The sequence below is a fragment of the Epinephelus lanceolatus genome, chromosome 11 (genome assembly GCF_041903045.1).
Source record: "Epinephelus lanceolatus isolate andai-2023 chromosome 11, ASM4190304v1, whole genome shotgun sequence".
Lineage (NCBI taxonomy): Eukaryota > Metazoa > Chordata > Actinopteri > Perciformes > Serranidae > Epinephelus > Epinephelus lanceolatus.
Genome location: NC_135744.1, coordinates 18,517,973 through 18,533,992, shown reverse-complemented (window position 1 = coordinate 18,533,992; position 16,020 = coordinate 18,517,973). Strand labels below are relative to the sequence as shown.

Sequence of the window (16,020 nt, the reverse complement as noted above, 5' to 3'; positions counted from 1 at the left end):
CCCCGCTTACTGCAAACTGAAGTGATCAGTGCCTTCATCTTTGCAGCATTAACACAATACCTTTGGTATAAATGTGAAAATATAATCAGGGTGAAAGTTGCTTCAAACTAGTCTGCGTCCTCTAAAAGAATCAAAATGATGACTTATGTGTTTCCTGTGTAACATTTAACCAGGCTGCATAACAGGCAGAGACAGCACTATTGTAATGTTCACTCCTGCTCATGTCTGCATGTCACATGTTTGTCAGCAATACGCTAGAACTCTATAAAAGTTCAGCACACAATTTATAGCTGCACATTGTACCATGTCCTTAGTAGAAAGGACAGTCAGCTAAAGCCCTAGTGGACGAGATTAGTTTAATGGGGAGACGTGGGGTAAAGAAATTATTACCAGGGATTTTAGTCCCGTCCGAACGCGCCATGTCTGTAATCATTACGGATAATGTCAGTAAAAATTACGGTGACTCTTACCTTCTGTAACACAGTCCAGAGAAAATACCTAGGGTAATATTAATCCTGCGCGAACACGATCCTCTGCAAAAATGTATGTAAATATTTCGTCACGTCCTGTTTACAACCATTTTTCCGCATTTTTTCGATGATGGAGGTGCTTGAAGAAGCATTCTGTGTTGTCGGCAGTCGTGATAGTGGACATTCTTCTAATGATCGCATAGCTCTACGTGGGAGACCAATCAAAAAGGTCGAGAAGAAAGCACTTTTCAGAGCCACAAGACTTCTGGTTGTGTTAGGTAGGCCTAATATAAATCCATATTGCTAATCGTTGTGTACACACGATCCTGATCAAGGGCAATATTTCATATTGGGCTAATCATTAATTATTATTATTCTTCAGCTGATGCTTACAGGAAGCAAGGTAGCACGCACATACCGAAAACGGAGGTGACGCCAGGGCGCAAACCGAGTTACCACTCCCATCTCTGGTAGAATTACGGAGATTTCTTGTCCCGTGCGAATCGGACATTTATATTACAGACATCCTGTGGTAAACTGACATTAGTCCACATCCCTATGTAAAACTAATACCGTCCGAATAGTACTTAAGAAAGGCTATTTAATCATTTATTTTAATGAACACATTTGAAAATAGGAGGGAAAGTTTCACACAAATGCTCACTGTCACACCTGCAAAGTTGGGGTGGGAATTGCAGGGTAACTCACAATATGTAATTACCACAATATGTTGCCTATGACACAACGAGTCAAGGATGCATCACCATGACTGTGCAGCTGAAGAAGAAAAAATACTCCTTGAAAGGCAAAAATCAGCCATTATGTAATTATTCACTGAATTGTGGTGTCAGTTTCACAGAATCTGATGACTGAGATTAAACTGAAATGAAATTAAAAGCAGAAGAAACACTATTTTCTTCCACACAAGAGCAGGATAATGATGGTGATTGGGCATGTTGGTTGCCTTGCCCACATACTTTAAGTTTATTAGACCATTCTTGCATATTGTTTAGTCTTTAGCAATTTTGTTTATCCTAGATGTGTTGTAAAAGCCAAAGTAGGCCTAGACTAACAGTGTTTGAACTGTTTGCCATTTTCCTCCTGTGAGTTTCTTCTTTACTGAAAGTTAGTTAATGTCACTTTACTTTTCACTTCACTTTGACTCAGTTGACAAAGACTCATGAAGTAGTGACTCTTGTACATCAAATCATAAGAGGGATCTATTGTGCATGTTTTAATAAAAAATATTTGTATTAGGCGCCAGTGTTTTGAAAATGTTGCACAAGAGGAAATAATCCTGATGTTCCCACATTGATATTTTGTCCCACCCCAACTGCAAAGTTCTTTTACCATAATTAGTCTGGCATCATACCAACAATGACGTTCTACCGGTTATAACCTCATCATCATAAGATATTGACACTTGCTCTTGTTCATTACGTATGTTTAGTTGAAGTCAATACATCCAAGCCCAGTAAGTAATTTAAAAATTGTTCAAGTAAAATGAGCTGCCCTAATGGTGGTTTTAAGTGATGAAAATAATACAGTCACTTTACAGAAACCTGAAAGAACAAAGGGCCTTAGACACCCACTAAGTGCATTGCATAAAGCTCTGACCACAGGGAAATAGTTTAGCCAAAACGCTAACACACAAGCTGTCTGGCTCATAGACTGTTATTTTAACAGTTGAGAAAGGACAAGGCCAAGAGCTGAACACAGACAAATGGAAACACATGGCTGTTTGGCTCTTGGATCAGCTGGACAGCAAATGCTTCTTAAAGGGATACTGTAAATCATCTCCCGAATAACCATTTGTGTATCAATTCCTCACCCCTCGTTACGATGAATTTGTTAAGAAAACTTTGTTTTACTTGCATGCCTCCAGTAAATGAAGAATCCAAAAACAGAGAAAATTCTTCATGAATTGAAATCATAGGGGTCCGCATTTAACAATAGCAAAACTAAATCAAAATATCAATTTACAAACTCCTGTAGTATAACCCACGTCGTCTCATTTATCCGGTCATACACTGAGAGCTTCCCAAACAGACATCCCTTTCTGACAGGGAACTAATCTGAAAGGAAAACTTCATCCAAGTTCTCTTCAAAGCCAGGCTACACTGACAAAAACAGTAATTTCTTCTCGCAGAACAAGGGAGCTCCTGGTCTACCACTGCCTCGATCAGTTTAGATTCACCAATGTCACACAATAACAAACTAATCGTGGCAGTGACAGACCAGCAGCTCCCGTGTTCAGTGAGGTAAAATTACTGCCTGCTTGCAGAGTACTGAGCATTTGACTGGATAAATAAGATTTGGATTATACTTTACAAGTTGTGTGAAAATTTTTAAATGTATATTTTGATATAGTTCTGCTGTTGTTAAACACAGTCGCCCATGACTTCAATTCATCAACAATCTCCCCTGTTTTTGGAGTCTCTGTTCACCATGGAAGCATGCAAAACGAGTTTTCTTCACAAAGTCACAGGGTGAATAACTGATATACAATGGTCATCTGGCGTTGAAGTATTCCTTTAACTCTACTTCTCACAACCTGACAAGCGAGCCTCACAGGTTATAACCAAATATCTCTTCTTCACTCAGTTTGCTCCTCATCTGGAACCCATTGTAACAGAATGATGTCCCATCAAGAACATGTGAAATCAAATCAATGCATCTATCAGATGCCATTAGACTTCTCATACAGATTACATGTCAGCGCATTAAGTCTACGCTCTCTGGTTGTTGGAGCAAACACTAAACTTCAGCGCTTGGTATAGAGAGAACCACAAGTTTGACATATGTTGTTAAATTAATTAAGAAATATTAAACAAAGCTGGGAAACAAGTGAAATAACGGGTTTGGGGAATTATCACTTCACACAGATGGATAAGGACATGGATTTCAAATGAAAATTGAGAGGAGATGTGAATTAAAATGAAATCATTTTACCCACAGTATTACCACATGTAACACAGGTTCTAAATCAATTGTACATGTAATAAAAATGATGGAATGCCAGCAAGCTATAAGGTTGTGAAAGCTAAATCCTGTTTATGAAGAAATATTTTCAATGGCCCAGAAGAAGGTCCAAAGAATTATCCAGAGATGGATTCAGATATATGAAAAATATTAAAAGCTAGGCCACTAACATACAGGCTTGAAGAGCACTGTACCAAAACCTGAGCTTAGTTGTGTCCAATGGTACACAATGTTGGATAACGTCATGTCAGCTATAATCAATACAGTCCATATGCTTCATTCTTTTACTGAAGGCAGTGCTGAATGATATATTTCATTAACAGTCTTGAAAACAGGATTTTACTTCCACAATGAAGTAGTTAAATTTCAACTCACCGTCTGCAAACACATAAGAAAGCAGTAAAGAAAAAAAAAGAACATAGAAAAGACAAAAACAAAAACAACAAAAAAGTCAAAGCAATCATGGATGCTGGACAAAAAGAATAAAAATATGCTACTTTGGGAATATTTACAGGACAAATGTTTGGAAAAAAACATACATGTTGGCCAATAAAAACTACTGCACAGTGGAAAACTAAAGTAGTTGGATGTGTATGGACATAAATAGATGAAAATCATTTGTAAATACTCTTAATTATTAAATGGATAATGTGGCTATATTGAACAAACATGTCAGAACTGAATGCTGCAGGCCCCTTACAGGGGGTTAAATAAAATACAACACTGAAATAATATATTGTAGTTCTCTCTCTGGTAATTCCTTCACTGATATAAAAAAAATGTGGCCTCTGCAATGCCAGCACGCTGCCTTACCTTTAAGTGCAATGACTTTGCTGGCTGGATTCATGATGGCGCTGTCGGCTGAGATGGGCCTGCGGATAGGTGTATTGGGGTCTGCCATGTCAATGATCACCACCTGAGTCTGCTCGCCCACCTTCTCCCGGATACAGATGAACTTATCCGACTCCATGGTTAGGGTGCTGAAGCCTATGTTGGCTGGATTGATCCCTAAGTTTTGGAGCTAAGAGGAAAGGGAAAAAATGTGAGGTACGTGTTAGGTTAAACATAAACAGCCTTCAATTAAAGGGGACAACTACATTATTTTGTTTTTATGTTGAGGTTTTTATGGCATTCTGTAGCTTTGATGATGGCTGAGTGGGAGTCTAAATCAAAACAAACACAGAAGAGACCACAGACGAACTCGCAATTTAAATATAATTTGCCAAGAAACTCAATGACAATAGTAGTATCACAGTCTTCCTCACTGGAAAAGAGGTACTTCCAATTTATTTTGATTTCACTGCAAACCAGTGCAGTATTTCTCAAGAGATGCCCTGTCAACCAAGTGGCAAAATAAAGAGGGGGTGGATAACATACTTGTCAGAAAGCAGGAAGTGACTTTCAAGTTGTGTACATGATTTCTACCAGTCAAATTCATTAGAATGCCTGCTGCTGACTAAGGTTGCAGACATGCAAAAAAATAATTATCCAACAGATATTGCGATTGTGAAATGAATGGAGATTTTGGTAGTAAGGTTAACTTCTGCATTTCAATTTCACTTGTTAAAATAAAGAAAAAAAAAAAACAAAAAAAAAACAAAAACATGATGGCGTGACCAAACAAGCATGTTTCCTTACATCTGCAATATGATTTGTAGACTGGGGCATCTCTGTAGCACCACACTGCTTCATTTAGAATGGTATGTTGTGGCACATGTTACCTTTATTTAAAAAACGCAGCCCTTGCATTTTAGATTGCACTTGGCCATACTGCACATTTTGATAATATTTAGATGAACTGTGCAGCCCTACTGCTGACCAAACAACAACAGCATCCAATATGAAGGCTCTGACTCTGTGGTCAGCTGCTTCGCCCTACCACAGCCAGCTGATGAGGTCACCAAGCCTGACACTGAGCAGCAGCTCTTCACACACACGGAGCTGTGGCGTGGTCACAACGGTTGGAGAGCTCAGCTGGGTGGAGGGCTAATTTAACGCCAAGTTCTTAGTGCGCGGGCCAAAGAGGCAACTTTAGCCATATTACACAACACTGTAGTCTCACAGCAGTCTGAATATTAGCAGCTGGTCAGGGTCTGTCTTCTTGCAACCTATTGCATTAGGTTAAGATGCAGTAGCACTATTGTTGCATGAGGAACACCTGTCCTGACAATCACCTGTGATGAGGAATCATTGCATTAAGCTAAGTAACATGAAACTCTTTAACAACTCAATCAGAAAACAAGAGCTCCACAGCTCAGCAGTGTTGCCTCAGTTTCTCTGACTTCCTGGTGTCCTAGCAGAACAAACAATGTGATCCAGGGCATAAAGAGGTTTAACCTGCATTAAAGCAAAAACCCTGAGGCTGTGGGTGAAATGCTGTGCAGCACACAACACCAGCTAGCTCTGCAGCCTAATTTACTGCTAAGGCTGGAAACAGGGCATCCTGCCTGCCCCACACAAACCCTGACACAGCACTACCTACTGAGGGCAGTGCCAAAACAGCTCTGGGCAGGAGTGCTGAGACTCTTGAACATGTACAGACCATGTATAACGGTTACAATTCTGAGGTGAAACCACAGCAAACCAGATTTTAACAATAACACTGAACGCGGCAAATGACAAAATGCAATCATTACACAAACAGAACTTCACTGTCTTCCTGCTGACAAATTGCAAAGCTGCTGTGAAGTAAATCAGAAGGAAATGAAACTACCAAAAACATGTCATATAGACCATGCTTGCTGTTGCAACTTCCTCTACTTTTGCAATGTCTTAGCAATACACAGTTGTACAAATGTAGTAAAACAACCTGAAGCTATCTGAAGCATGATTTTCTGACCAAACTTGGGACATAGTGGCTTTGTATATATGTCTTTACAAATGTATTTTGCAGTCAATTAATTGCACTTTTATGTGTCATAATTTCCATTTGCCAAATTTACCGGATTAAATTATTTCTACACATTAGACTTCATATTACCTTGAACATTAATTTACACGCAAATACAAATAAGTACTTACAAATAGTTTTTTTGTTATTTCTGGGTTTTTTTTGAGAGCGTGTGAGAGACAGGACAGGCAGGGGAGAAAGAGGTGATGACATGCAGCAAAGGGCCCGGGCTCGACTCACACTTAGGCTGCTGCAGGAGGAACTCTGGGCTTTCACATCTGGGAGTCAGGCCTGAATCAGAGTACACTTGACCTCAAAGTCCAGACCGTTTGATTAGTATGAACACTGTGTACCATATCTGGACACAGGAAGCTGATGCATGCTCTAATTCACGTGAATGGTTTGTCATGAATACAGTTCATGTGCACACTGGTGCAGTACTCATCAGGTGTGAACACCAACTGTACTGGACTGATATTTAACATGACTACAAGAAGTTTTTAACTGGTTATGTAACAGTCTCAATTTCATACTGATCCCTCTTTATCAACAGTAGTGCAGAACGGACAGACCCAGGTCAAGCTTCGCTGCTGCCTTTAATCTGCAGTCAGAGCTCCCACGGGAGGCAGAGAGCTCCACGCCCGACCGCAGAGACTCCTCCTTTAGCCAGGAGCAGAGATTCACCTCTGTGCTCTGCTGGTACCTGCTGATGTTGGTCCCTAGGGCAGCAGTGTCCATCCGCATCGTACTTGGGTAGAGTACAATTCTTTTGTACCTAACATGAAAACCTGGTGCAGCATTAGCATTACAGCTACAGAGGCAGAAATCTAAACTGTGACACAATCTGACATAACCTCTCTTTCATAGACCGCTGTACTTATGTTTTTACCCACGGTCATAAATAACTAATAAAATTTCCCTAAAGACCATTTAGTTAATAGCTGAACAGAGAAATGTTAAATTTACATTCTAATGACATTAGACATTAGAATGTAATGATGATTAATGACTGTTTTACTTTACCAGCCACAGAGGTTAGCACATTCATGATTTGTGGGCCCTAATTTAAATTTTTAAATGTCAAGAGTAGTTTTATGAACACAAAATGGATCTCTGCCAAAAAGCCTGGTGGGCTTCCCAGTCAAAGCCACAATTTCACAGTGTTTAGTGGTGAAAATTCATTTTAAGGCTCGCTAATGATAAAATGCGGTTCTACTGTCAACAACTTGCCGTGGTTGAGTCCTAATCAGCAAACAGAAACCACAGTTCCAGGAATTGCTCAACCAAATGGGAACACCTTTTATCAATGACAGGACACACCCTCCCCTCGGCCTGCCCCACCCACATTCTTTCACTGGTGTGTAACCTGGTTCCCTCTCAATGACACTGTGGTAAATGACCTGACAAAACAAGTGTAACTAGCAGTTCTGAGGAAAGAAACTGCTGTGGAGCAAGCTTTCACCGCAGTGTTTCAAGTTTTTTTTTTTTTTTAATCACTGTGGAGTGTGACATCATACAATAATGTCAATGGAGCCTCCATGCCTCTTATCACTGCCATTGTCAAGTACGGAAGCCTTGTTTACAAAGCCAACATTCATTTAAACCCAAGACAAAGGGAAAGAGCCTGCAGGGAGAATATTATTTAGAAACTACATGAATCTGATTTCAGTAATAACCACCAACAGTTTGTTTGCTTTATCAGATCACTAGAAACTGCCATCTTCCTTCAAGAGCACACTCTTCTTTTATAACAATATCAGAAGATCCCATGGACTGGCTGTGAGATCTACAGTTAAGACTGTGTGAATCGACTGTTTGCCTTTCCCTCAATCGTCTCTCTAATCTCTGTAAACCAGACTGAGGTGTGTCTACGTATTAAGCAGAAGAGGAGAGTTATCCTCTATCATTGCACAATAGTTTTCTAGACAGATTTACATGCACCCTCTGTCTCTTACTCTCCCACTCTACCGTCTGTCATCTATTCTGGGATCAGCAGGAAGTGCTTTCATTCACAATGAATAGCAGTCGTAAAACAGGAAAGAGTGGTGCGGCCTAATCACAATGAATATGTTACCTCAGTTCCTAGGAATAAAGAACAACAAACACAGACAGATGTTGCACTGCTGGAAGATGACCACGCCACAGTTTGGTCTGTCAGACTGGTTTGCTATGGAAACCTTATAGTAAAACACTGCTGTGGCAGACTAACGCTGCCATGACATCAATGGGCAGGAATTTGGGTGAAAGCAGGTCAAACCAGTGGAGCTACAACCAATGTGGAAAATCATTTAGTCATTTAGTCTAGCCTGCCCTAGCCTTGGTGCAGCTGCTTCTAGCTGTTAGCACAAGCTTTCATAGCCAGATGCTAGCCCAAAGCCTCTAAATATATCTGCTAATTAACAAAAGTGTAGCAAGAGGAGAGCAAAAGGGAGACTGGACAGCAATTTAATACCTCTTTTACACTAATACACTAATAAGCAAGGATCAGAACTGGTCATTGGTGCAATTGTCAATTCAGATATGACCTGAGTCATAACCCAGGAGCAATGCATACCAATTATTTCACATGTTGGCGACGAGTTTACCATGGATATTCGCGGCGCCGCTGATTCACAATTACCTCTGGTAACACCACTCAGGTGGTGGGATGATGTTGCTGCGGAAACATGGTTGCTACCCTCCAGTCTCCCCCAGGTAGCCCTGGTGAGTCATTTTGAGCCGCAAACCCATCTAAGAATGTTAACTACGTTAGCACCACTTCCCGTGCTGACATTGCTAACGGTGCTAACAGAGCTAACAGTGATGCTAAAGGGGGTTTGCAGCTCAAAATTGATAAACCTCTACATTAACATACATAACTGGTCAAAAGTATTCTCAGTGGTATCTGAATAGCGGTTGACATCCCTACTTCAAACACAAAATTAACGCTCACTGTGTGATAGGAGTATAAGGGAAGTGTGGGAAGGGGAGTGTCATGTAAACTCTAGCATGATGATTAACAAACTAATCTGGTGATTTTCTTTTATACATGTGATATAAAGCTAATTAAAAGGAGGAAAAAGCACAGTCAAGAGGAGGGATAACAGAGTCAATTTACATGCGGACCTGAAGGTTAATGTTGCAGAGAACTAGCCAGTGCAATGACAGCGATGAATTCCAAGTGAGAGGCATCGTGACTCACTATTACACTATGCATTACTATCATTGGTCCCTTGACAAACCATTAACTCAACCTCTCTGCCTCACTCGGTTCTAATGACTATCAGAACTGCAACTTCAATGACATGACATTATAGTGGGGCATGTCCCAAATTAGTATCTCTGCAAGGCAATATTTCTGCACCAGAGACAGCAGAGGCTCCATGCAAATAAATAAAAGAAAGTGAACCCTGCTGAAAGCTCAGAGGTTAACGCCAACCATCACAATTTTATTGTGTCAGGAAATGAGTGCCATTTATTGCTCACTCACAGGATGTTTTACTGAAGATTTACTGCCTTTACATCAATCAGTCGAGCTAACATGATGATCGACTACCGCCCCCAGGAATGAGTTGACTTATAGTACACCACAAACTCTGATAAAGAATGCCTTGGCTGACAATTTTGTACATGTTAATAGCTTCTTTGCAATCACATGACTATTAGGACACACAAAATGTAGATACAGGGCAGGAAGTGATAAATTACTGTGTGAACTGGATATAGAGGAAAGTGATTACCTGTAGGCAGCAGGTATCGTCTGAAAATTGAAAGTCATGTTGAATGTGATCCATACAAAAAGAAGACAACTACTTGGCTGATTTGCCTGGTGTGGAAATGACCGTTGTTACAAATGATCTCATCCTCCAGACCTCCTAACATTACTAACATTACAAGGCGAGCCAATGAAAGCCGGGTCTGGTGGACTATAACAAATTTGTGTGCAGCTGGGTCCTCGACTAAAAGGACAGCTGTCTTACTTTTTGCAGGGTGATGAAATGTGCTCGAGTATAATTGTCTTTTATATTTCAACTTTTTACATGGATGTATTCCATAACCCTAACTTTAGCTACTATCTTCTACCTACTAGGTCAACCATTCCCAGAGGTCTGGGAAAACACTGTAAAATAAAGTTGTGGCGAAAAACACAGATAACTTGTCACAGCACACTGTGATTGCATATAATTCAAGGCATGTTTAACATGCCAACGTCAAACATTAGTTGACTCTGCTCCTCCAGAAGACAGATTTTTGATCCACGTCTGCCGCTAATACTCAGTGAGTTTTAGCGACAATGAAGTATTTAGCCCTCGCCCACTCAAGATACCACGCAGGAAGCTGAGCTGATTATTCAAGGGATTGTAACATCAAGTCCTACAAGCTTTACTAATTAATTTTTATCTTTACTTCTCCCCTTTACATCCTACTATTTTAAAGTGGACCTTGTTTTTTCCAATTTGATCAATCGTAACAGCTGTAAATGGTGCATATCATAGGTGTTTATGCTGTGATGGTAGTCTTTGCCTCCAGTTGCCTGCCCTCCATCTGAACAGCACACCGATGTATGACGCCATATGCAAAGAAGCTATTCCATGAGATAAAATCAGTTGCTGTAACACAGCACTGATGCTGAATACAGCACTGGAAACAATACCCTTCTCATTCTTCTTTGCCCACCAGAAAATGTATACTGGTCAAGCAGGCAAACACTCACAGCCTACAGTATACATGTCATAAATGGACTAAGTGTAATAAACTTCACAGTAGGGGCTTGGATCACAGGGCAGGACCCTCTGCTATTAACAGCTCCATTCACAGTGTACTGTAGAGAAGAACCAAAACACATCAGCTCAAGTCCATGCACATCCCATCCTTTCATCAGTTAATGGGAAAAATGAGGTAATGAAAATCCCTTCCAAGTTCACTTGCATGTGAAGGGTTCAGGTTTTTTTTGTTTGTTTGTTTTACTGGTCCAATCAGACAAGTGGGTCAGAAACCTGCTTGTGTAAAGTCCATTTTTACTTGCATCTGTACAAATGGTTTTATCTACTAGTAGTTATCAAATAACAGTCAAGACAAAAGACTAAATGGCTCGTTGTGGCACTCCTGGGACCTTTTTTGGAAACGTGATATGCATTCAAGAAACAACCATGTTTTATGGTACAAAATGTAGTTGGAGTTTCGCCCAAATCCTTTAACATCACCCGAAATGGCTGCTTCATCTGAAAAACTTTATCTTTAACCCAGCGCCATTTTCTCGCAAGTGCCCCATCAATACTGCACAAATACATCTCTCAACAGAAATGATAAGGTAACAAGATGGTTCACTCCTTAGCAACTTCCATCAGCAGCTCAGGAAAAAAACGACATGTTTAATTTTTTTTCTTCACCACTTGCCTGATGGTGACTTACTAGATTTACTGGCCCGACTTGCCATTTTACTTGCCTTAGGCAATCGGGCAATCCTAATTGTTGAGTCCTGGTGGAGACGAAGACTCATCTTGGCTTTTAGCGGCATTGCAGTACCATCATATTTCTGGTTTATGCTGTGACTATAATGCTTGGTTCAGAATCAGATGTTCAGAAATAGCCTACTCCTTTATTAATACCTGTTGGGATTTTTTTAACAATGTTTTGTTACCTGGTGTCGAAAATAATTTTGAGGTAATGGCAACAAAGTACTTCAACTTCAATGAGAAAACATTAACTTTTGCACAGTATTATAATGAACATCTTTGTATCTTTCTTTATCATGTGGAGCCGTAAAAGCTTCACTGCAACAGGTGCAACATCAGGCATACATTTAATATGGGTCCCAAAATGAGCCTTAGTTACAGAGTTTTCTTGCTAATTTGAGCTGATTCATAGAAAACAGTCATGCTGCTTAGAGGTCACTGTGCGTTTCTGTAAGGGAGCTAAGTGAAACTGAGTAAATTCCTGTTGAAAGCCATAAAATTGAGCTGATGGTTGCTTCTGAATCTTACAGAGATAAGGAATGAGCCAGCAGATTTGAACTATTCCTAAAGATCCAAAGGGAGTCCCATCTGTTGATTTAACCTGTATGCTCTTCCTTCAAAGGAAAGCAGCATCTTGCTCAGCAGAAAAAAGCCCTGAATGTGTCCCCCCACATGTAAAGTTCAAGGCAGGGCAGGGAAGGATGTGCTATGTAATGTGCTGAGGCTTGCAGCACTTCGTTGCAGTGCTCCACAACAGGAAACCAGGGACCCATTGTCTACCAGGACTGAAACAACAGGCCTGCCCAATGCTGCCTCCTCCACTACCATGTGACGCTGGTGGGGGACATGTGACCAGCTCAGGGGTGAGGACCAAGAGGGCTGCCTTTACAGTTAGATAAAGAGAACGGGGAGAGAAGGAAGGAATGCATGCATTTCTGGAGCTCGTCCATCTCCACTCCAGGCTTGTTCTGCTGAGGTGGTTTTGGGACTGCAGTTTCCTTTTTCTCACAAATGTATGCTTTATCTTACATTTAGACAGGGCTGCAGAATGTCAAGTGCACAGCAGATTTGTATCCTCACTGGCTTGTCACGAGACATCAGCTGGTCAATTACTAGCACAGTTCAAAGTGCAACCAGCAAACCTTGTAAGGTTGTATTTAAAGAGCGTGGCACTATAAGCTAAAGTCATTCCCACCAGGCAAACTGTAGTGATTTAATGATATGGATATAAAAAAAATGAATATACTATCAAACATCACTGAAAATAAGTCTGAAATATATGCATTTATTGTCAGAGCTGCCAAGTCTCAACACCCATGTTTTCAGAGTATTCAGGGAACTGAATCCTCTCTCAGACCACAAACATATAATTTAAAACTACCCACATTTATCTGAATAAACCAAACTACCAATTACACTCCTTCGTCTTCTTTCCCTCATATCAGCATTCTGGGAAAATTTGTTAAGTGTGTCCACAGCTTTCCTTAGATAATAGAACAATGTTGCTGCCCAAATCATACATACCTTTGTCATCCTGGTATTTGAGAAAATGTATTTCTGTGTTCTGGGTCTTATTTTATTCCATTTGGTCAAAATACCATTTTAGTCACAAAGTTAACTACTGGAATGTGAGGGTACTGTGTCCACTGAACTAATGACTCCTAACAGGTGTTTACAATGGAAAGATAGGGTAATAATTTTAATGTTGTGATGCCTTTGTTTCCCCTCTCAAAAACTCTGATTACTTTGGGGTTGTCTGATTATTTGCTCATGTGGCTAACCCTGCTTTGATTAAGTATGTGAGTAAAATGTTTGTTTTAGTATTAAGTACTTAATAGAGATGTTGCATACCATTTCATACTTCCCGATACCGATTCCAATGCCTGAACTTGTGTATCAGCCAATACTGAATACTGAACCATACCATTACCTTAAAATGAAAACAAAAATTAAATTAACAGCTGTATACTTCTGACCCTGTATGGATGTGAAATAACTGCTATGATTGTTGTATGTCATGGCTCAGTTTAAACCCTACAATATAAACAATTACAACCACAGAAATTGCGAAATTTGCTACTTCTCAGCTCTACAACAGCGGTTGCCAATGGCTGCACAGCACAATTTGCTGTATAGGCTACAGTTTTAGGGAGGAGAAGAAGAATTGATTGTCGGTAAAACTTGTTTTATCTGGGTGTGAAACTACTTAAAACCTCAGACAGGTTACGTAACAGATCCAAAATTTTAGGCAGTGTCGGAGGCATTTCCTATCCCGATACCGGTATCAGAACAACTCTAGTATACAAGATAGGTCAATACAGGTTTTTTTTTTTTTTTTTTAATAAATGATAGCACTATTGCTAGATGTTCTTAAAGACTCTTGCCTCAGAAATGTGAACTACACATTTATTTGTCTGTTTATTTTTTAACAAAGAGGTTCTCAGTGGTTATGCTGCATTTAGTCGAGTAAGAAAAGAAAAGCTGACGACATGTTTTGTAAACATGAGTGATTACTGTGTATACTTACAAAACATCCACATATGCAGGGAAAGTAAATAAATTATAACATGTCATTATGGACACATGCGTGAAATGCTGTGCTGAATTAACACACCGTTTCATCAGGAAAGGAAACCCTGCTTACTAAATACTATATGCAAGAGATGCCTTTCTCATCAAAGAATGGGCACCATGTTGTCATTACATAAACAGGATCAACAGCCATTTTTAATTATTACAGACAGCCATCTCCCAGGCGGGGGTGGGTATCGAGGACCAGTCTAAAATTGATGCTGGTTCACAAATGATAAGAACCATTAAAATGATAAGCTCCTGAGCAGTAGGAGCTACTACTGGTTTTTGAACATCATTCATTCAGCGTCACATACTTTCAGTTTGTTAGGGTAAGTGTACAAAGTGGGGCTCATGACAATGTGAGTGCATATACAATGTTGTGTGGGGAAAGATGTGAGGCACTGAGTTCTGAGTATTTCACTCGACACTTGTGCAATTTAAGTTCTTTAACTGGAGTCTGCACGACACTGTATAAATGGATGATATATAAAAATGCAAGCTATGCAAGTTGACCGGATGACAGAGGACACACAATTGCAACGTTTGAGGGAGAGGGAGGGAGGGAGGAAGGGAGGAAGACAGCGGGGGAGAGACAGACAGAGAGCACAGACCAAGGTAAATGCATGCTTTTAATCTGTCGTGGGCAAAGGCCAGCTGGCTCTGTATTTAGGCTCCCTACACTAAGTCCAGAAAAATCTAGATCCTGTGGAAAATGTCAAGGTGAGAATCATGTGTGTTATCCTCCCTTGCAATAAATGGGATGCAACAAATTTTAAATTAGCATTATTTTTATTTCGACATATTTGGCCATTTATTAAGTTCATCTCACTGTGGCAACAGACCCAATAGTATAATATCTGCATATGAGAGTTTTATCACAATTTTACTGTATTTTAATTAAATGGACCATAAACTTATCAACCGGCCCTTGATACTTCTCTGTGGTACTAGAGCTGCAACAATTGTGGTACTAGAGCTGCAACGATTGGTGGATTAATTGATTAGTCAGTCGAAAGAAAATTAATTGCCAACTTTTTTGATAATCGATCAATCATGTCAATGTTTGCTGGTTCAAGTTCGTATACGAGAATTTGTTGCTTTTCTTTGTCACTTAAAATATTAAGGAAAGAGTCTTTGGGTTCTGGCCTGTTGGTTGGACAAAAGAAGCAAATTAAAGATGCCACTTTGGGTTCTGGGAAATTCTATATACTTTATAATTAATTGAATAATTGTGAAAATAATTGACAGATTAGTTGATGATGACAAATCTTAAGTTAGAGCCCTAGTGATTATCCAACATCACATTCAAATGGACAGCTATGATTCTGTTTAATACTAACTTCTTAAGACATCTAAATTTTCTAGCATCTTAAACTGTATAAGAAATAGGAGGGGTTATTTTTTGCTGTTTTACAAGACTTAGTGCAAATGAGGGATTTGCTTGAACCCTATAACATAACACTGAGGCCTAAAAAATCTAATTTGTAAAATGACAAGGCCACTGTTACAAATTTAAAACATCAGTCTACTGGAATAAAGTCTCTCAAAGTTTTGCGTTACAGTTTGGGTGATGTGGTGGCATGGTGAAATAAATTTTAAAATAATTACATAGCTTTTATATACAGAGGAAAATGAAAATAGTGGCCCTGTTGATTTGTTGTTTGCAGAG

At 39.8% G+C, this 16,020-nt stretch overlaps 1 protein-coding gene across 1 annotated transcript in view; it reads right to left on the bottom strand.

Annotated features, from left to right (window-relative positions):
• Positions 1 to 16,020, bottom strand: part of cltca (clathrin, heavy chain a (Hc)) — a 48,328-nt gene that overhangs the window by 29,395 nt on the left and 2,913 nt on the right. The window contains exon 2 of the mRNA XM_033649458.2: positions 4,266 to 4,473. Coding sequence (XP_033505349.2) covers positions 4,266 to 4,473 — 208 coding nt within the window. The remainder of the gene's footprint in view (positions 1 to 4,265; positions 4,474 to 16,020) is intronic.